At 32.9% G+C, this 19,426-nt stretch overlaps 3 protein-coding genes across 5 annotated transcripts; 2 read left to right on the plus strand and 1 right to left on the minus strand.

Annotated features, from left to right (window-relative positions):
- The first annotated feature begins 6,110 nt into the window (after nt 1-6,110).
- Nucleotides 6,111-12,770, plus strand: LOC105138491 (polypyrimidine tract-binding protein homolog 3). 2 transcript variants are annotated; one of them, XM_011044577.1, is made up of 15 exons: nt 6,111-6,250; nt 6,856-6,924; nt 7,938-8,009; nt 8,109-8,185; nt 8,330-8,411; nt 9,532-9,655; nt 9,927-9,991; nt 10,106-10,155; nt 10,316-10,357; nt 10,444-10,495; nt 10,593-10,614; nt 10,722-10,735; nt 11,552-11,659; nt 11,751-11,894; nt 12,024-12,770. In XM_011044577.1, exons 2-15 carry the CDS (start codon nt 6,868-6,870, stop codon nt 12,423-12,425), a joined length of 1,311 nt encoding a protein of 436 aa, XP_011042879.1. In that variant the 5' UTR covers nt 6,111-6,250; nt 6,856-6,867; the 3' UTR covers nt 12,426-12,770. The 2 variants fall into 2 exon arrangements, with proteins under 2 accessions (XP_011042879.1, XP_011042880.1); XM_011044578.1 differs by having other exon boundaries at nt 10,596-10,614.
- Nucleotides 12,771-12,907: 137 nt separating this feature from the next.
- LOC105138490 (5-formyltetrahydrofolate cyclo-ligase-like protein COG0212) lies at nt 12,908-14,185 on the plus strand. The gene is made up of 3 exons (XM_011044576.1): nt 12,908-13,400; nt 13,544-13,673; nt 13,737-14,185. The coding sequence occupies exons 1-3, from the start codon at nt 13,178-13,180 to the stop codon at nt 13,777-13,779; spliced, it is 396 nt and encodes a 131-aa protein (XP_011042878.1). The 5' UTR covers nt 12,908-13,177; the 3' UTR covers nt 13,780-14,185.
- A 423-nt stretch (nt 14,186-14,608) lies between these two features.
- Nucleotides 14,609-18,161, minus strand: LOC105138492 (uncharacterized). Of its 2 annotated transcripts, XM_011044580.1 has the most exons (8): nt 17,899-18,161; nt 17,647-17,699; nt 17,457-17,566; nt 17,025-17,192; nt 16,160-16,257; nt 15,337-15,463; nt 14,966-15,068; nt 14,609-14,878 (listed from the first exon to the last, which is right to left on the minus strand). In XM_011044580.1, exons 1-7 carry the CDS (start codon nt 18,016-18,018, stop codon nt 14,971-14,973), a joined length of 774 nt encoding a protein of 257 aa, XP_011042882.1. In that variant the 5' UTR covers nt 18,019-18,161; the 3' UTR covers nt 14,609-14,878; nt 14,966-14,970. The 2 variants fall into 2 exon arrangements, with proteins under 2 accessions (XP_011042882.1, XP_011042881.1); XM_011044579.1 differs by having other exon boundaries at nt 14,609-15,068.
- Nucleotides 18,162-19,426: the final 1,265 nt, after the last annotated feature.

The following is a 19,426-nucleotide window of genomic DNA, read 5'->3' on the forward strand; positions in this document are numbered from 1 at the left end:
TTATTTTAATAAGTATAAGATTTGTTTCTCATTTATTCTAATAAGCTTGAAAAAAATAAAATATTAATAAGTTATTTTTTAATTTATTTTTTATAGCATAACTAAATACTAAAAATATTTTTCAATTTATTTTTTATTAAATTATCAAATATAAAAAAATAATTTACTTTTATAAAATTTACTATTCTAGAATTTACTTTTGAAAAAATAATTGCTTCTCAGTAAATAAACGATTCCAAGCGGTTGTGCAAATAAAATAGTAGGTGAAACAGGATGTAAAGCTATGATGAGAGTAAAACAGGTTGCAAGCGAGAGAAAATCCGTTGAAATTCGGGTTCACAGTTATTCAATAGCAAATCTCGTTTTTTTTTTTTTTTAAAATCCCCGTTCTACGCATCTACTTAAATCATCCCAGGAGCATTCTAGAAGCCTTGAAACTTCAGGTCTAATATCTCACCTACTTTCTTGCACCTCGAATCATGTTTATCCATCCACGTTGATGTTTTTGACGTTTTCTTTTATTTTCTTTTTAGATTTTTTTAAATATTTTTATTTTCAAAAAATATTAAGTTCAATATTAATTTTTATATTTTTAATTTACTAATATTAAAAATAAAAAAACTAAAAATTTTAAATTTAATAAATTTTTAAGTAAAAAATTATTTTTAAAAAATCTTCCACTATAATGCAAGACGAGACCCCTTTATACATCACATAACCTTATCTATGGTCAAATTTTGCATATTACCCTGCATCTATAAAACAACAGAGTTCTATTAGGAGTTTTACTATTTATTTAAATAAATAAAACATATAAATATAATTGTTTAATTTATATGATATTAATTTCATGTCGTAGAGTAGTTGGTTAGCATAAAACTGAAGTGCGAGATTGCGGGTTTCAAATAAACAACTTATTTATATATTTTTTTGTCAAACAAATGAGGTGTGAAAAATAAAGCAAGGCCCGTATGTGTCTATCCTACTACTAGCAGGTTAGGCATTGGGCTTTACTTTTTCTTTCTTTTTTTACATTTAATTTTTTTTATTAATTTAGTTACTTTATAGTTTTAACATGTTTTCTAATTACTATTATAATTTTTTATTTGAATTCTAATATATTATTTGAATTATTGTGTATCTAATATTAAATTAATAATACTAATAACAAATTATTTATGAAAAATCAATTCCAACTGTTTTTTTATTCTTAAAACTCTTAAATAGTTTTGAAATATGATTTTATTATATTTATAATTTTTAATTTCGATCATATGTAAAATATAAATATATTATTTTGATATTATTGTGTTGTTTATTGAGAAACAACGAGAGATTATACCTTATAAAATTTAATTTTTATTTTAATTCATGACCAATATAAACTTAAAATTTTCTTTGTAACTTTTGGAATTTTTTTATAGTGTCTTATTTCATAGGGAATTTCAAAATAGCTAATCATATATATACATAACAAAAAAAAATGATTCAAGTTAATAATCTTGATTTTACTCATATAAACAGGAGACAAGTTAATAACAAAATTATCTTAATAAAAAAAAGATTCATATATTTTCTAGTTTATTAATAATATTAAAAAAGTTTTTGAGATTTAAATATTATATATATATATATTTAAAAAAAATGATTCAAGTTAATAATCTTATTTTACTAATATAAACAGGAGACAAGTTAATAACAAAATTATCTTAATAAAAAAAAGATTCATATATTTTCTAGTTTATTAATAATATTAAAAAAGTTTTTGAGATTTAAATATTTTATATATATATTTAAAAAGTGTTTTCCCTCACAATATAATGCAGGCACACAAACTGGTTGATGCTGCACTCTCGTATATCTAGCTTGGTAACAGGAAATTACTTGGGGTTAGAAAATTCGTGAGAATTTAATTTCTCAGGGAATGAACAATAATTACCAAGTAGAAAATGTACCCAGTCAAGTCAACTCTCACTGTATTACAGTGGTAGAAGGCTTGCAATTTTATCTACAAGAAAACTAAAAGAAATATTATATATCTATAATCATTTTAATACTCCATTATTCTTTTGCTATCCATGCTGTCGTTGTTGTGAATTTTACGCCTTTTAAAGTATTAGAAAACAACTTTTGATCACTTTCATCTTCTCAGTTCCTGTATGTAGAGAGATGAGAGGAACACAGAGAGTTGATTGGCGAGAGAAAAACAAAGATAGGCTCCATTTCTACCTTCAATGTCTTCCAAAGCCAACTCATTTATAATTGTGATTGATGTTTAAAATATTTTTAATTTAAAAATATATTAAAATATTTTTTATTATTTTTTAAAAATTATTTTTGAAATCAGTAGATCAAAATAATCTAAAAACACTAAAAACTATTAATTCAAAGCAAAGAAAAAAATAAAACATTTAATTTTTTTTTAAAACATTTTTAAAACATAAAAACAAACAAACCCTTATCATTTTTAATTTTCTAACCGCCGTTTAAATAGCGGTTTAGCTCTTTAGCATTTTAAAATTAAGTCTTGTACACTCTTGTAGTGGAAGATATGCAACTACTCAACTTGAGTGAAACAATATTAAAGATTGAAATTATTGTAGGGATCAAAGATAAAGAGTTAAGGATTGTAGTGGATGAGAAAGGAGAGGAGGTCATGATAAGACGTTAGTCTTTTTGTAGCTCTGATATCATGTAAACTTAAAGAAAACAATGAAGTAGAAAATGTATTTTTTTTCACTTGAATGTTACAGATACAAGGTTACTTTTTATAAAGTTTGGGTACAACATAATAATCTTAATAAAAAATCTTATTAACATTTGACATTAAGCAGAAAACATGGGGTAGATTAGATCAGTTGGTATTCCTAATCTTCCTACAGATTTTTCTCTTGTTGATAGCTATAGTTACTTAATTTGCTGAGCAATTCCACATTTCCCTCTATAATATCCTAATCATCCTATATGGCCAAACCTCGAGGCTATATAAATCTCCAATATCCTAATCATCTTTGTAGACTACATAAGTTAATCTACGGCTTGAAACAAGCTCCAAGAGCTTGGTTTTTTCATCTAACAGATAAACTACAGTGATTGAATTTCGTGTTAGCAAGTTAGACCATTCTTTATTTGTCTGGCACAAGAATGATGTTCTAGTTGCAATTCTTATTTATGTTGATGATATTATCATCACAAGCAATTTTAGTATTGTCATGCATCATGTACTTCAAAACTTACATTCAAATTTTGTTGTTAAAGAGCTTGATAATCTTAACTACTTTTTGGGGGTGGAGGTCTTGCGCCTAACTGATAGTATGTATCTCACTCAAAGAAAGTATATGGCTGGACTCCTAAACCGCATTTACATGGAAGAAGCAAAACCATGTGCAAGTCCTATATCAATTACTTGTCACCTATCTGCAACTGAGGTAGCTAGGTTTTTGGATCCTTTTCTATATAGACAAGTTGTTGGTAGCCTGTAATATTTGACATTTACTCGACCTGATCTTTCATTCTCGGTTCACAAAGTAAGCAAGTTTATGCATAACTTGTTAGAGCCACATTGGCAAGTGATAAAAAAAATAATACTAAGTTATCTTATAAAAACTATGTCAACGGGACTATTTCCTAGTCGGTTTCCTAACCCTGCTATTCAACCTTTTTCAGATTATGATTGGGTAGGTAATAGTGATGGTTGACATTTAATAAGTGCTTATTATGTTTTCATGGGCAACAATCTTACCTCATGGCGTTACAAGCAATAATTTACAGTTGCCCGTAATAGCACAGAAGCTAAATATAAATCTCTTGCAAACACTACCTCGGAACTCCAATGGTTACAATCAATTTGATCTAAAACTGGCTTAAAAATTCCAACCCCCCTAATGTTACGGTGTGATAATATTAGAGCCATGTACTTGACTGCTAATCATATGTTTTATGTCAATACTAAATACATCAAAATTGATTTTCATTGTGTACATGATCAAGTTCAAAGAAAGCAACCTACGATTCAATTCATTTCTACTAAAGATTAGCTTGCTAATTCACTGACAAAACCAGTGTATCCATGCAATTTTCAAAATACTTTGGTCAATCTGAATGTCTGAGCTCTTCCCTTCAGATTGAGGGGGTGTGTAGAGGAAAATATGAAAATACCCAGCAAATTAAGCAATTGTAGCTATTAACAAGATGAAAATTTGGAAGAAGATTAGGAAGACCAACTGATTTGACATACCCCACGTCTTCTGTTAGATTTTACATGTTGATAAGATTTTTTTTGTTAAAATTATTATGCTGTACCGAAACCTTATAAACATAAACCTTGTATTTGTAACATTCAAGTGAGAAAAATACATTTTCTACTTCAATGTTTTTTTTTTTAAAGTTTACACTCTTCTACACCTTGAGTGGTGTTTATCTATCAATGCCGATGTTTTTGTGTATTTATCAACCTCATTTAAGATTGGATTTTATATATTATTTATACTAATTCATATATTTGGTCTGGTAAAAAATAAATTATTCACAAGTAAGGTTTGTTTTTGTATTTCAATAAAGCTTTTAAAAAATTGTTTTTTTTATTCTAAGTTATTTTTTATATTTTTTTATTGTTTTAATGTGTTGTTGTTAAAAATAATTTTTTTAAAATAAATAAAATATTATATTAGTATATTTTCAAGTAAAAAATATATTAAAAAAACAATTTGTGTTGTAGTCCTAAACATTGACGTGTAAGACTTTGTTTAGCATTACAGCCAACCATGCTATTGAAAATTCTTGATTTTTTTAGTTTTAAATTAATTTTTTAATTGTTTTAGTATATTAATATAAAAAATATTAAACAAGTTTTGCAAATTTATCTATGTAAAAGTAAAACAAACGTTGTATGCCTATATTCACTTTAATATTCAGTATTAAAAATCATGTTGATATATTTTTAATTAAAAAACATTATGTATCAATGAACACAAACTAGATCTCATGTTGCGTTACCAACCGGTTTTTTTTCTGTATTTATTTACTATAATTTTTCTTTCATATATTCTTGATCTTGCTTTGAGCTCTTGTTTGTTTTTGCATTTTAAAAGGGTTTTTGAAAAAAAATAAATTTATATTTTTTTATTTACTTTAAATTAATATATTTTTAGCGTTTTCAAATCATTTTGATGTGCTGATGTCAAAAATAATTTTTAAAAGATTAAAAAATATTATTGACATGTATTGTAATATAAAAATTATTTAAAAAACAATCACAATCACACTTAATAATTTAAAAACAACAATAATTTTAAATAACACAACTTTAATAATTCAAAAACAACAATAATTTTAAATAACACAACAAAAGATTAAAAAGAAAGTTATTTTCTAAAAACAAACAACTACACCGGCACATGATAGTGTTGGGAAAAAAATAAAAAAATGAAAATATTTCTTTTAGCTCCTAAAATTCTAAAAAATCATCCTAAAATAAGAAATGTGAATGGGCTCATCACCTGGGCTCAAATCATTCATGTATCCGTATCTCCACACTAGTCATTAAGCTACATAAATGCATTCATTTCTTAACCACATTTAATTCAAATCCTAATTTAACATCTTGTTAAATCAACCATTATAAATAATAACATTAATCTCATAAAATATTTTCAATGTTTTTTTATTACCAAACACTTTTTTTTTAAATCTTAAATATTCATGAGTATCTTGTCCCAGTTTATTCTAATAGTTTAAAGATGATTGTTAATTGCTTTTTAAAATATTGTTTTATTTAAAAATATATTAAATTAATATTTTTTAAATTTATTTTTAATATAAATACATCAAAATAATATAAAAATATAAAAAAATTAATTTAAAATATATTTTTTACTTTTTTTAAAATATTTTTAAAGCATAAAGGTTGTCGCATCATTTCAACAGCATCCAAAATCTCAGAGATTTCTTATAAAAAAATAAAAAAATAACTGTATTTTTTCTTTATACCGAGGGTACGCAAAAAATAGCAAAAACAGTAGAAGATAATATGGGTCCCATACTGAACTCGAGGGGTCCACCATTACTTTTACTCCAAAGTCCAAAGAACAAACATTTTAAACAGGCGGACGATAGGGCAAAATAGCCACTAACACCAAAGACGGGACAACGTGCCTGCGTTGCAGTCGATCTACATAGCACTTCTGCTCCTTCACCCCCTCTGTTCTTCTTTCTCTACAGAACAATCTTTCTCTCTCCCCTTCGCTCCCAGGCAAGTTCTCTATTTCTCTTTCTTGTATTTTTCGATCGCACTCGATGAATGTGCACGGGTCTGTTTGGTAACTGAGAAAATCTGAAATAGCTGATAGCGCTCGATGAGTTTGTTTTAGCTAATGTTTTTTAGATTCGACTTTTTTGCTTCATGTTTTTGTTTCGTTTCAATATCTGTTATTTCTCAGCTTCCAAAAAGACCGGTAGTTAGGGTTTCGAATTTGACTACTTTTGCTTGCAGCCATGTTACTCCTTTAGTGACACAGGGTTTAAATGTTTTATTGCATTTGGATAATTAGGTTCTTAAATAAATACATTTATTAAGATTTGCACATGGATTGGAGTGGAGAATCTGTAATCATTTAACAAGTTTTGTGCTTCTGAAGAAGCTGTCTGTAATTCATGATTTAGTGCTGCTTTGCTGGCTTCAAATGACAAAAAACAGTAGAAGATAATTCATGTTGATCGATCATAATGCGAGCATTTTGCATGTGAATGAGTTTTGTTTTTGAGCTGCTTTTATTTCATGTGAGAAACCTTGAATGAGTTTTTTCTTTGAGAATGGAAATCATGGATCATGGATCAACTTTGGTGATGGTTTTGCAGGGTTGTTAAAAAATGACTGAGCCTTCCAAAGTTATACATGTTCGCAACGTGGGGCATGAAATTTCTGAAGTATACTCTCTATCTCTCTCTCACGTGCTTGCACACAAATGATCAGAAGTTGTAATTTAAGGGTTTGAAGTAACTAGTGTATATATCCTAATGTCTTTATACCTGTTAAAACGTATCACGGGGAATGATGCTTTTTTGGAAGTTGGTCTTTAAAGACAGATTGCACTTCTATTAATAGCTAGAGACATTAAATTTCCTTTTGCTTATGCTGAATCGGATGGCTTCCGAGTCAACGTTTTTGTATCTATGTGCTCATTAGCTTCCATTAGTAGCATAGGAAGGAAAGTTTTATATTTCCTCATGCTAATTTGGATAGAGGAGAACACCTTGGAAAATGTGAACAAAAAAATTCAGTAATTCTTTATGGGGTGATGAGGATTTGTCGAGAAAATTGCAAAGACATGAGTTACAACCCTTTCAATTTCTGCATGTGGTAATGTTTAATGAACTCAAAAAAGATAAAAAACTTACTTCTGAAACGAATCAGGAGATGTTATACTTCCTAAATGTGACAGATGAGAAGGCATGTATTCTATCAAAACACAGAAAGGCAACAGAGAAATCTGCAATCTGCGTATTATGTGTTATCTCGTCTCTTTAGAATACCTGGAGTTACCCTAGTGGCATGACAAAGATGCACAGCACAAACTTAGCTGTTAATGCTGAGGATGAGCTAAATCTGATGCTCCTAATAGCAAAGTCTAACCTTAGCATAATTTACCATATGGGATGAAGTTCAGGATGGCTTTGTTATGAACAGTGTGCTTAATTATCTTATTTGATAAAATCTTAGCATTAATAAAATTCATCCTAGATGTTCTGGTTTTGTTGGCCATTTTTCCAAAGTAAGTGAAACATCGTGTGGAGTTGTCTCCTAAGTACCTGGAAGCTTTGCATGTCTCAAAACACAGTGATAACCGGAAACAGCTCACTAGCGGTAATGAATAATGGAATGGTCTTTTTGTACATGTTTACATACATGCATCATTGATGATATTTTGTTGTTCTCACAGAATGACTTGCTTCAGCTGTTCCAGCCATTCGGGGTTATAACAAAGCTTGTTATGCTTCGTGCTAAAAATCAGGTTTCTCGAATGGTTATTGAATGGTGGTGATTATTAACACATTAGAACTTTACAGAACCTGGAATGTGATGTGGTCTGATATGCTTGCCATGCATGCAGGCTCTCCTTCAAATGCAAGATGTTCCTTCAGCTATCAATGCTCTCCAACTCTATACAAACATTCAGCCAACCATAAGGTAACCAAGATTTTGTATTTGGTTCCCTTTCAGAACTTTCTGCTAGGATGTTTCATCATCATCATCAATTTTGTATAATGACCTCTACCAAACATTCCAGACAGATTACTTGAATATGTGTTTAATCTCTGCTTCTTCTTCTAGGGGAAGGAATGTTTATGTTCAATTCTCATCACATCAAGAACTTACTACAATGGATCAAAATACTCAAGGGCGAGGAGACGAGGTGGGTACTTTGTATTCTACTACACTAAAAACCAAATGTTGTTACATTGTTGATAGCAATACTTTGCAATCCATATAGGTGGAGAGCTAGAAGCTTCCGCAGTTCCATGTTGAGCCTTAAGAGTGCTACAGTGGGTTATTTCAGTCTGCTCATACTAAAATGGCTTAGTTGCTGCCAGTACAAAAGTCTATCATGCAGAAATTAATCATTACTTAGATGTTTGGATGATACACTGATCCAATAGCTATAAATGGTCAGCATGATATGGCCTTGAATTATTCAGGCTTCGTTGATTAGGTGAATGGTTCATTAATTGGGAAGGAAAGAGACACCTGGTGTTCTGATTGAGGGTATCATCATAGAGACTAGAATTATGTACGGCTCCTTTCCCTTCTTTTGAAACTGCAGGGAGAGAAAAGAGCAACCAGGGGGGTTGTGCTAGTTGATGAAAAGGATTCTTTATTATCAACTAGTGGCTGACTGGAGAGTTGGTTTTTTTTCTTCTTCCAGTGGTTAAGGGTAACAGTGGCATTAAGATGGAGTGGTGATTGTTCTTGTAGTCGGGGTGTGGTGTTTCTGGTTAATGGAAAATGTTTATAACCAGAAAGCCCAATATAAGGGGAGAATCATCATTAGTCTCTTCAATCCCCAATAAGAAACTGACGGTGACCATGGATTTTTTTCTTCCACCTTGATTTTTTGTTTCCGTGTTTATTGCGGATCATCCACTATATCTGCTTAATTTGATGTAAAATGTAGAGATAATATAGCCCTAGTATGTCTACCAAGTTTTATGCATTTCTATATCAGATGATTTGATCCAGCTGCACAGGAGCATAGAAAGTTAATTACATCTCTATTATAAACTGTAACTAATTTTCCCCCCTTTGGACTTTTCATACCTCGAACTTTGTTTTGGCATCTCTCATGTTATTCTTTAAGTGCTGTTGATTATATGCTTCCTTCATGTTGAATCATCAACTACAAATGATCTGTTTTGTTTGATCTTTCTTCTAACTATTTTTCCATATATCTCTTCTTGCTATCTGTGCTTCTCTATTTATTCTCTTCTCTCTTCTGTCTCTATGATGGTCTGCTGTCGGGCACTCTGGATGCGCAGCCAAATCGAATTCTGTTAGTTACAATACATCACATGCTTTATCCTATTACAGTGGAAGTGCTGCATCAAGTTTTTTCTCCCCATGGATTTGTGGAGAAGATTGTCACGTTTCAGAAGTCGGCTGGTCAGCTTCTTCATGTTTTCTTTTCTCCCCCTTCTCCTCTGTCTCAATTTTCTTTTTAAGAATTTTAGTTTACACATGTGTTAACTATGGTATTTACTTTTGTGCATTCCAATTGAACCACTGATAGTTTTGTAGTTGAGTAACATCTGTTTTTTTCTGTTTCTTAACTGTCTACTCCGAGTGCTCTGTGGATTTGTCTTATGCTTTGTATCAAACACGCACAGGACTGTGATTTTGAAGTGTCATCCATGAATTTTTTGCATATTTTTAGGTTTTCAAGCCCTTATCCAGTACCAGTCACGCCAGTGTGCTGTTCAGGCTAGGACTTCTCTTCAGGTACTTTTCAATTTGTCATTCCAGATGTTACTTTCACCTGCAAGCTTGTTTTCAAAGTGTAGCACTTGACTTGATTTTTATTAAGAGTTTTTTGAAACTTGGCTGTTTTGGTAGGGACGCAATATCTATGATGGCTGCTGTCAGCTGGACATTCAGTTTTCAAAGTATGTAATGGACATACACTAGTGGCCGTGGTTGTGTGTGTGTGTGTTTGGGGTTGGGGGGGGGGTATTATTCTTGAGACCGCTGAAACATATGATTTCTGATTCTTTTTTGTCCTTTTCCTCTGGTGTTATTATTGTACTTTCCATATTTGTCATCTAGCCTGGACGAGCTGCAAGTGAACTACAACAATGACCGCTCAAGGTGAGTGGGTCGCCCTTTGTTTGACTTCTGTATTTTCAATGTTTTTCCTGTCAGTGTTGCTAAACACTGTATCTTCATCTGCACAGGGATTTCACTAATCCTAACCTGCCTTCAGAACAGAAAGGCAGATCTTCCCAAGTATGTACTGGTCTCTTGTTATATTTTGCTTGAATTAACATGTTTGTTGGTGATAGGTGATTTGTATTATTAAGTTCTCTTCTGTTTCTTTTTGCAGCAGCCAGCATATGGTGATGTAGGTATGCATGCTCTTAAAACTACTGATTGGAGGTTACAATGAGCTGTTACTCTTTGCTTTCCTTGAGAATTAACTCTTTTTTTTTTTTTTATCCTTTTCCCCATGCAGTTGGATATCCTCAGGTGGGTATTGCTACGGTTACACTGTAAGGACTATTTATCATCCACTTGTAATATTCAGGATGTCTGCTGACCATAGACCACTATCATTTATTTTTCTTTATTTTTTTGTATTAATAGCAATGGCCTGCCTAATTGATTTCAACCTTTCCTAGGTTGCAGTTTGCAGCTGGTTGTTTTGTGAACTGTTTACCAGAAATAACAGCTAGGGTTGAAATCTGAAAACGATAAAGTAAAGTATATGTTGGAATCACGGTGCTATTGATCAATTTTAGGGAACTTGAACTGGGACGTCAATCTTATCTATTTGCCTTGTTGCCTTCCCCACCATTGGTATTTTTATGTTTTCCTCTCAACTTGTAACTGGAAACACCTCACTGTGTATGCTGTTTTCTAATGTGACCCTTCTTCCACACCTTTTTTCCTGGAAAATAAGAAATGATAGAATGGAAATGGCAAGGCATGAAAGACACCTCAAAGATCTCCATCTTGTAAATCTTGTTTATCTTTGCTATTTTCTGAGCTTTATTTTGTGTTTGTGGAATATAAGGTATTACTGGGTAGTAAATTCACCATTTCCCCTGGTTTATATAACATAACAATTATTTGTAACCAAAATCACTTCATTTCTGTAAGAATTATCATAAAATAACGTGTGATCCATGGTTTAGCCTCAATAAGACGTCAACTTCTTCAATTGCTGAAATATCTTAAACATGCAAGCTTTTTTGCCTAAAGTTAGTTTCATTTTGTATATGCTGAAATGTTCTAAGATGTGATATGATTTGACACATCTGATCTCTTTTGAAATTTTTTTAGATCCCTAATGCAGCGGCAATTGCTGCTGCCTTTGGTGGAGGTTTGCCTCCTGGAATTAGTGGGACAAATGATAGATGCACGGTTCTTGCCTCCAATTTAAATCCTGATGTGAGTCTATTATGATATCTTCATTCTATTTGAATTTATATTTTTTGTAATAGTCCTGATATTCCTTCAAGAAAAATGTTTGTGTGCCCAGAGAATAGATGAGGATAAGCTGTTCAACCTGTTTTCTCTCTATGGAAACATAGTGCGGATTAAGCTTCTTCGCAACAAGCCCGACCATGCACTTGTTCAGATGGGGGATGGTTTCCAAGCAGAGTTGGCAGTACATTTTTTGAAGGTTCACTCTATGAAGCTTTTGCAGAATTCATTACTTTGTTATTATTTTTTGTAGGATCTAAGTTCTCCCTCCATATCACATTTTCTTGTCTCAATGAACAGTATTTATGTTCTTTCATATGTGGAACAGGGTGCCATGCTTTTTGGAAAGCGATTGGAGGTCAACTTTTCAAAGCATCCAAACATAACTCAAGGTTCTGATACGCACGAGTACATGCACTCTAATCTGAATCGCTTCAACCGTAATGCTGCGAAGAACTATCGATACTGCTGCTCACCAACAAAGATGATTCATCTTTCCACTTTACCTCAGGACATCACTGAGGAGGAGATTGGGAATCTTGTAGAGGAACACGGGACCATTGTGAACACCAAGCTCTTTGAGATGAATGGGAAGAAGCAAGCCCTTGTTCTGTTTGAAACCGAGGAGGAGGCTACTGAAGCCCTTGTGTGCAAGCATGCTACTTCACTTGCTGGGTCAATAGTCCGGATCTCATTCTCCCAGCTACAATCCATTAGAGAGAACCACTAAAAGAAAAGCAGTGTTAAGGATTTGCTGTGGAAATAATAATTCTTGAGGATTCATGCTTGGCCAGGATATTCACATGTTGGTGACAGCTCCTACTCTCTTCTCTTGTAATGGGTTCATTGCTTTCCTACTGGTGGATGTTCATTCTCTTTCATTTATCATCTTTTTCGCTCACATTTTTTTTCCTAGGAATGTTCATTTAATATCAGGAGTAGAGTTCATGTTTGCAGATTTGGTCAGTTTTGAAGAGTAGGGAGAGAGAAATGTGGTACCTTTCTCGTTGAGGGGATCATGTTGTAGCATTGGTGTACATTCTTGTAATTCAGGCTAATTGGGCCGTTTCTGTTGTATTCTGAGTCCCCCCACCCCCAGCGTAAAATTTATTCTTCCCTCTTTCCTGATGTTCACCACTTTCGGATATCTGCTAATCTACTCTCTACCTCGTTGTCCACCTCCCCTCCTTCCCTCCTCCCGCTCTGCTCTCCGTCTTTTTTCAATCAAAAGATCTACTGTTCTTCTTAGGTCACCTCTTCTTCTTCATCATCTTCTGCCTCTCTCTCTCTGTGCGTGTGTTAACCAATGATTTCGTAATCGCACCAGCAATCGTGCATTTTCTGGGAAATTGCAAGCCTGGTTCTCCCTGAGCCTCAGCATCAGAAGAAACTCTTTGAGAAGAAAGAGTGTTGTCATACATGAATGAGTAAATGCTAAACAAGATTGATGGTTTTGAAGTTGCTCATGTTAGTTAGCCATTGATGCCCTATCGCTTCTATCTCAAAATTCCACGCATAGCACATGTTTCCTTAAACAACCTGGATTTCTGCTCATGGAGTCAAACTCTGACCCGAATATCAGCTCCATTTTCGCTCAATCAAACTCCTCTATTCAACTACCTCCGTTCTCCATCTTTTGAACACGGGATACTGCGGTATGTGGGAGTGGGAGTTATTGATGACTCAACCCCATTTGTCTCCTCAGGTAGGCACAACCCTTGCTCTGGCCTCTCCCTTGCTCCCTTTAGTTTCAGACATGAATTACACTTGCAGTTACTGAATTATTGCATCAGTAAAGGTGTACTCTTCAGTAACTACATGTTCTCTTTTTTCTTAAAATTCTCGCAGTGCATGACTGCCAATTAGCAGATGACATGCCGGCTGAGAAATTGCTGATTCGTGATGTTCCTTTAGACATCATATGCGCTACCACCCAGGTCATCTTCGCCAATACGTCTATTCCCAAGCCTCGATGTTTGTGAACAACAGAGTGAAAACAACCTTGTAATGGATTGAGGTAGTTTTCATGACCTATCCTAAGCTCTTTTAACCTGGACACACCGTCTCCCGAGAAGCTTGCCTAAATCCGGATACTCAGAGAGCTCAAGAGCAGAATTGAAAGAGAGACCAGGCAGAAACTACCTCGTGGACCGCCTGCGAAACTAAACCCCCACTGCTCAGCGAAGATTAGTTCAAACGCACACACTTACGCAACATCTTAAAGTAAAAACCAAAGATGAAACAACAAAAGAAGAGGAGGTTCGTTTGATGTCCTGTCAGTTAAATAAAAAATGAAGATACATGTGTAAATTGTTACTGTCTCATTGTTTCTGTATCATTATCATCATCTTTGATTTTAAAGGGATCTGACCATTTTGAGCGCGCACAACAAATACTGCTGGTTTCTACTTGAGCTTTCTAATGAACCTCCAACAATTTGTCAAGAAAAAAAGCTGAAAAAACAGCTCTGTTAATTGAGTTGAGGTCTTCGTTTGCTAGAGTGTTTCAGGCTAAAATTCAGCGTGCAAAATGAACGCTAGAGCAAGTGTTTGAGCCTTCGGCCTTTAGGTTAGCAATCATACGCTCTAACCAGCTGAGCTCCTCCAGTAGCTTATATCAATAACGTTCTATTACCAAGGTGGCCTGACTCCACGGGGCCGCCCTTTAAGACAGCAATTTGTTCAGGGCTTTTCAGGCAGCAAGGGTAAGAGTGAAATTGCCAGAGGCAAGAATTGATAGGCACTCCGTTGCGACAGCCTAGCTAGGATTTAAATTACTGCGGGAGAGATAGTCAAGTGGCAATTTTCAATCTGTATAACCTAGCTTATAGCAGCAACTAATAGGGAACTTCACATCCAGTTGAGATACAAATAAACTGATCTTAATAAAATTGTGGTGAGGAATAAGTAATTCAGCGACAAGTAGTTTAATACTCACCATATGACACAAGCAGAATCCTTGTATGGAAAACAAGTTCCCTGACATTATTTCCTACGAATGAAACTGCTTTCATGAAGAGTAAAACTGAAGTGTGTTTGACAGTTGCTTTACACTATAACACATTCTAAAGAAGAAATGTACACATATATAGAGTACTGAGATCACCTCCCCCCACCCCACAAAAAAAAAAAAAACCTTGCTGCCTCCTTTTGATTATCATGTTGTCAGACAATAACAGTTTCACTGCATGAGATAAAGGGAAGAAAGACTTCAACAAGGTACTGTTAAACAGACAGTACATTGTGTTGTAGAATTGTCTATCTTCAGTACCTTTATCAAACTCTATTAAGAGGAAGCCTGTTGCTCGGATGAGGAATCCTTTCTATAGGAGATAACACTTGAGGCATTGTCATACCAATAGAAACAATGATCTCTGAATAACAGAAGGAGAAAATGTCAGTCAAGCAAAAGAGTGAAAGGATAATGCAAATTATTACCAAAAAGACTTCAAAAGTAAACCGCGTCCTCAAGCATGCAGGCAGCAGAAAATTTCAAAGCACAAGGGTTAAGAAGATATCCTAAAAACTGGTAACATTTAAAAGAACCCAAAGGGATCATTCTAATGTTGCAGACCCAGAAAAAAGAGAAAGAAGCAAAAACAGTCTCATCAATAAAACAGGAGTTGTGCAGTAAAATCATACCTATACCCTCTCGAATAGATAAATTTGGTCTTATGATCTCCTCTGAATTGACCAGAAATACATCACCAATGTACAGATGGTTGGTTGGGACATAAACGCTGCATAACTCTTCATCCCCATTCTCTCTCTAAAATTAACCAGCAAAAAAAAATCAGCAAGAAGCTCAAGGGAAATGCTTGACGCAACAAAAAATCAGGGAATGTTCATACCTACAAATTTTAGCAAACATTGCAAAAGCACCTCATCATTTACATTTTTAAGGGGTGTCATTTAAACCAAATTTCAGAAAGAGAATCTTTTTTCCAGGAATTGCTCAATTACACTGACTGGTGATGGTTATGTGGCTGTTGCAGTTAATCAAGTTAAAGTAGCAACACAAGGAACCTGATGTCTTTTGGAAAAAGCAAGACATCCATAATAATTCCATCCTTTTCTGTACCTGTTAGGCTCGTGGCTATTCCCAGTGCAAAAGTCTAGCAATTTAGGGTCGGTACCATGATATCAATTTTCAAATTCTTCTTATAAAAGCATAATTCCTCAAAAGACTAGATTAAGCCACCACCTTTTCTAATTACCAGATCAGTAACAAAGGCAGCTTCTTGCTTTAAAGAAGGTGCCTCTGCTGAGGCTAACTTCCTTGACCAGTAAAGAAGAAAAGGAATACCAAAGATGTTCCATTAATTATTCCCTTCCAAATTCCTATTTGTCATTGTGTAGCGGGTACAGACAAAAAGTTTTGACTGCATCCAAGATTGTTCTGTCCCCAAGCTTATACAAGACATCAGACAAAGTGATAGCAGTTCACCTCTTTAGATTGGATTACCTGAAGGACTAAAGATGATGTGATAAAACCGAATGCATATTCACCATGACGGGGATGTCGAATAATTGCGACCTCTTTAAAAGCAGTAGTATTTTGGTCTGCAGGATAAAAGGGGGATGGTTTTTAGAGTTAGTAAGAGCATACAAAAATAAATAAATTAACTTGGAGCTTCATTCCATATCAGTAACTGCAGTGGAAAACCAAAATATGCTATAGGCAATAGCAGGAATTGGGCCATCAGAAATCAGGTTTTCACCACTCAATAAAACTTTAGCTAAAAGATAATTCACAACCAAACCCAACCAAGGTCCAAAAGAACTCTACAGGCTCTTACCGACAGCGCCTATTGAAAAATCCATTATGTCCAAAGACCAATAAATATAAGACATTTAAACCTTAGAATAATCAATCCCTGATGGCAAAAATAGTGTCCAAACAAGACTAAGTTTCTGTTTGTTTGGGAGACATAGGTACTAGGATACATTTTGGACAGTTGAATATATTTTTAGCAGTTTATTACCCCCAAGCTCCCTTTGAGAAAACTTGTGATTTGTGAAGCACCTCTTATATTTTCTGCGTCTTCCCCTTCCAAGGCTAGTTCTTCCGGAAGAAGCTCCAGAACATTATCATGTATAAAATAACAAGAGTAAAGCAACATGTAGTATTTGGTTTTTTTCATTTTCGTGTTAAAATTTCCTTTTGTGGCCCTCTCTTGGGCAATTTTAGTCCTTTCATCAAGAAAAAACAAAGTTTCAGTATGAGCACTGAAATTATGATATAGTTGCTTTTCTCATAATAGCAACTTTAAATAAAGACATCTTTAGTGCTGTGCTGATTGCACATACAAAACTGAAAAACGAATTACCTGGAGAAATAGCAGAACTAATTTGTTTAGATGCTGAGTATAAGTGCTTTACAAATGGCATTCTCTTAATAAACCATTCCCCAACCAAGAAAACGGTGGCACCCAGCCACGAAGAAGCAAATATCCCAATGAAAAGTATAAAAATGATTGACGTGACAAACCCAAGACCTGGTTCAAAAAACATATATAACATCATCAGTGAAGAACTCTATCATGACAACAAAAATTAAGACAGCAGAATAACAAAATACAATAAAAATAGATAAATTAAACTAGGATTGCGATATTTAAAATGCGAAATTCCAAGCTCCCCATGACATACAAATATAATTATAATAATGAACACTCATACTTGCAGCCGATGGTGAGTGCACCAGCCTTTAGTAATAATTAAGTCAAGAGCCATAATACAGAGATGCTATGAAATCTCACCGAAAATGTCAATGCCGAGATGGGCGTAAATCGGACTGAAGAAGCCATCAACAAACTGAATAAACCACCATGTCACTAAAAATGTAACTGCCACTGGAAACAAAACAACACTGCAAGCAATTTCACTATGTTATGATAATGTGCAATTCATGAAAAAAATAGAAAAAGCAATCTTGTTTATTTACCATACCATCCAGTCATGAACTTCTTAGAGGCCCAACTTTGAAGAACAGCATAGCAAGCCTGATTTATCAAGCAAACAAAACACACTTTAATGGCATACTTAAGTGTGATTAATTAAAATAATAAAATATAATTAAACATAACTTGAAAACCAAAATCCACAAGCAAAACATGACGATCTATCTATTTAGTTCAGTATTTGGGGATTGATGCAATGAGATTGTGTATAAGAGTGTTGCTGTATTAGTGTTAGAGTTACCTTGCGAGTAGAGGAATTGGGGGACCCAGGAGGGGACTTGGGGATGTCATCAGGGTCTGAACCATGGTGGTTCAGATCTTGACTCAGTGAACTCGACGCCAGTTCTTTAGCCTCTTCCATTTCAATCTTCTTCTACCTAGAATCAATTCAGCTCTGGAGCTTCTTCTTCTTCTTTTTTTTTTTGCTTTTTTTCCTTTCTTCTTCGTTGGTCTCGCTTGGTTTGGCTTGATTCGCTGGGACTAGGAGTTGAAAATTTAGAAATTCCTTCTGTTTGGCTATTGTTGGATGCATATTATTGTTCTGGGATTGGATTGTCCTGATCCATTTTAACTTAAAGTCCAACAAGACGAAAATCTCGTGTGACTGAGTGAGTATAAGGTGAGCCTGTAAGGGTAAATGGTAATAACGAATTTTTTTTCCTTTTCGTAATTTCGATAAAACTAGCTGGTTAACCCTAACTTTTTGGATCACACCAAAAATTCTTTTTAAGATAAAAAAAACTATGAAATCATTTTTAATGTATTTTATAATATTAAAAAAATAATTAAAAATTAAAAATTTAATGTGTGTGTTTAATAAAAAAACAAAAAAATTATATGTGTTAAAAAATATTGTTAAAGCCAAATAAAAAATAAATCAGAATTTAAACTGGGATGTTGATATATCTTAAGATATATAATATCATGCACATTGATCCCTTCAAATTGCTTTATTTAAGTACATGAAAATAAATATTTCTTAAAAGAATAATAATTTAAATTCCGTTGAATAAAATAATTTGCTAAGATAATTATTTTTTTTCAAATGAAAATATTTTTTTTGTGTTCTATGTTATTTATTTAGTAAAAATAAAAATCAATGAAAATAAATTTCAAAATAATCTTGGAAGATTTGAAATAAGAAAAAAAAATCTCTCAAATTAAAAATATTTATCCTCTTAATGTTCTTTATTTTTTTAACATTTTTGACAAGAATATTTATTTTTTTGATATCTTATCATAACCAGAAAAGCAAGTTATTGAAATTAATAACAATATCAAGAAGTTCCATATAGCAACATGTGAGCAGTATAATATTCTTGTATTTTTAATACTTTCATGTTAAAATTATCAAAATAATTATAAAAAAATAAAAAAATAATTATGGGCTAAATTAAAAACAAAAACAAAGAAAAGGTTAAAAACAAGTTAATAAAAGAATGAAGACCAAAACTAAATAAAAAATCAAATGAAAATAAATATTAAAAAAATATAAATCAAGAAAATGATAATAACATAGCAATCAAAAGAATGAAGACTATAAATGAATAACAATACAAATGCAATAAATTTTTTAGGGATGAAATTGTAAAAAAATAATAATAAAGAAAAGTATAAAACATGAAAATAGAGCAATTAAAAGTAGACGGACCAAATTGGATAAAAAATTAAATTGAATAAAATGCCTAAAAATAAAATTAAAAAAAATCTAAACTTTAAAAAGTATCAAAAGCTAAATAAATAATAATTAAAAAAAAACTGAAATCGAT

Source organism: Populus euphratica, unplaced genomic scaffold, assembly GCF_000495115.2.
Source record: "Populus euphratica unplaced genomic scaffold, PopEup_1.0 scaffold181.1, whole genome shotgun sequence".
Lineage (NCBI taxonomy): Eukaryota > Viridiplantae > Streptophyta > Magnoliopsida > Malpighiales > Salicaceae > Populus > Populus euphratica.

Excerpts from the sequence above, each read along its gene's own strand:
- LOC105138491 (XM_011044577.1), top strand. The coding sequence starts at position 6,868 with ATGACTGAGCCTTCCAAAGTTATACATGTTCGCAACGTGGGGCATGAA. Across the intron at positions 8,412-9,531 it reads CTCAAGGGCGAGGAGACGAG|CCAAATCGAATTCTGTTAGT; the intron begins GTGGGTACTTTG and ends CTGGATGCGCAG. Across the intron at positions 9,992-10,105 it reads AGGCTAGGACTTCTCTTCAG|GGACGCAATATCTATGATGG; the intron begins GTACTTTTCAAT and ends CTGTTTTGGTAG.
- LOC105138490 (XM_011044576.1), top strand. The coding sequence starts at position 13,178 with ATGCCCTATCGCTTCTATCTCAAAATTCCACGCATAGCACATGTTTCC. Across the intron at positions 13,401-13,543 it reads AACCCCATTTGTCTCCTCAG|TGCATGACTGCCAATTAGCA; the intron begins GTAGGCACAACC and ends AAATTCTCGCAG. Across the intron at positions 13,674-13,736 it reads ATTCCCAAGCCTCGATGTTT|CTCTTTTAACCTGGACACAC; the intron begins GTGAACAACAGA and ends ACCTATCCTAAG.
- LOC105138492 (XM_011044580.1), bottom strand. The coding sequence starts at position 18,018 with ATGGAAGAGGCTAAAGAACTGGCGTCGAGTTCACTGAGTCAAGATCTG. Across the intron at positions 17,700-17,898 it reads CCAATTCCTCTACTCGCAAG|GCTTGCTATGCTGTTCTTCA; the intron begins GTAACTCTAACA and ends TTGATAAATCAG. Across the intron at positions 17,193-17,456 it reads TCTCGGCATTGACATTTTCG|GTCTTGGGTTTGTCACGTCA; the intron begins GTGAGATTTCAT and ends TTTTTGAACCAG.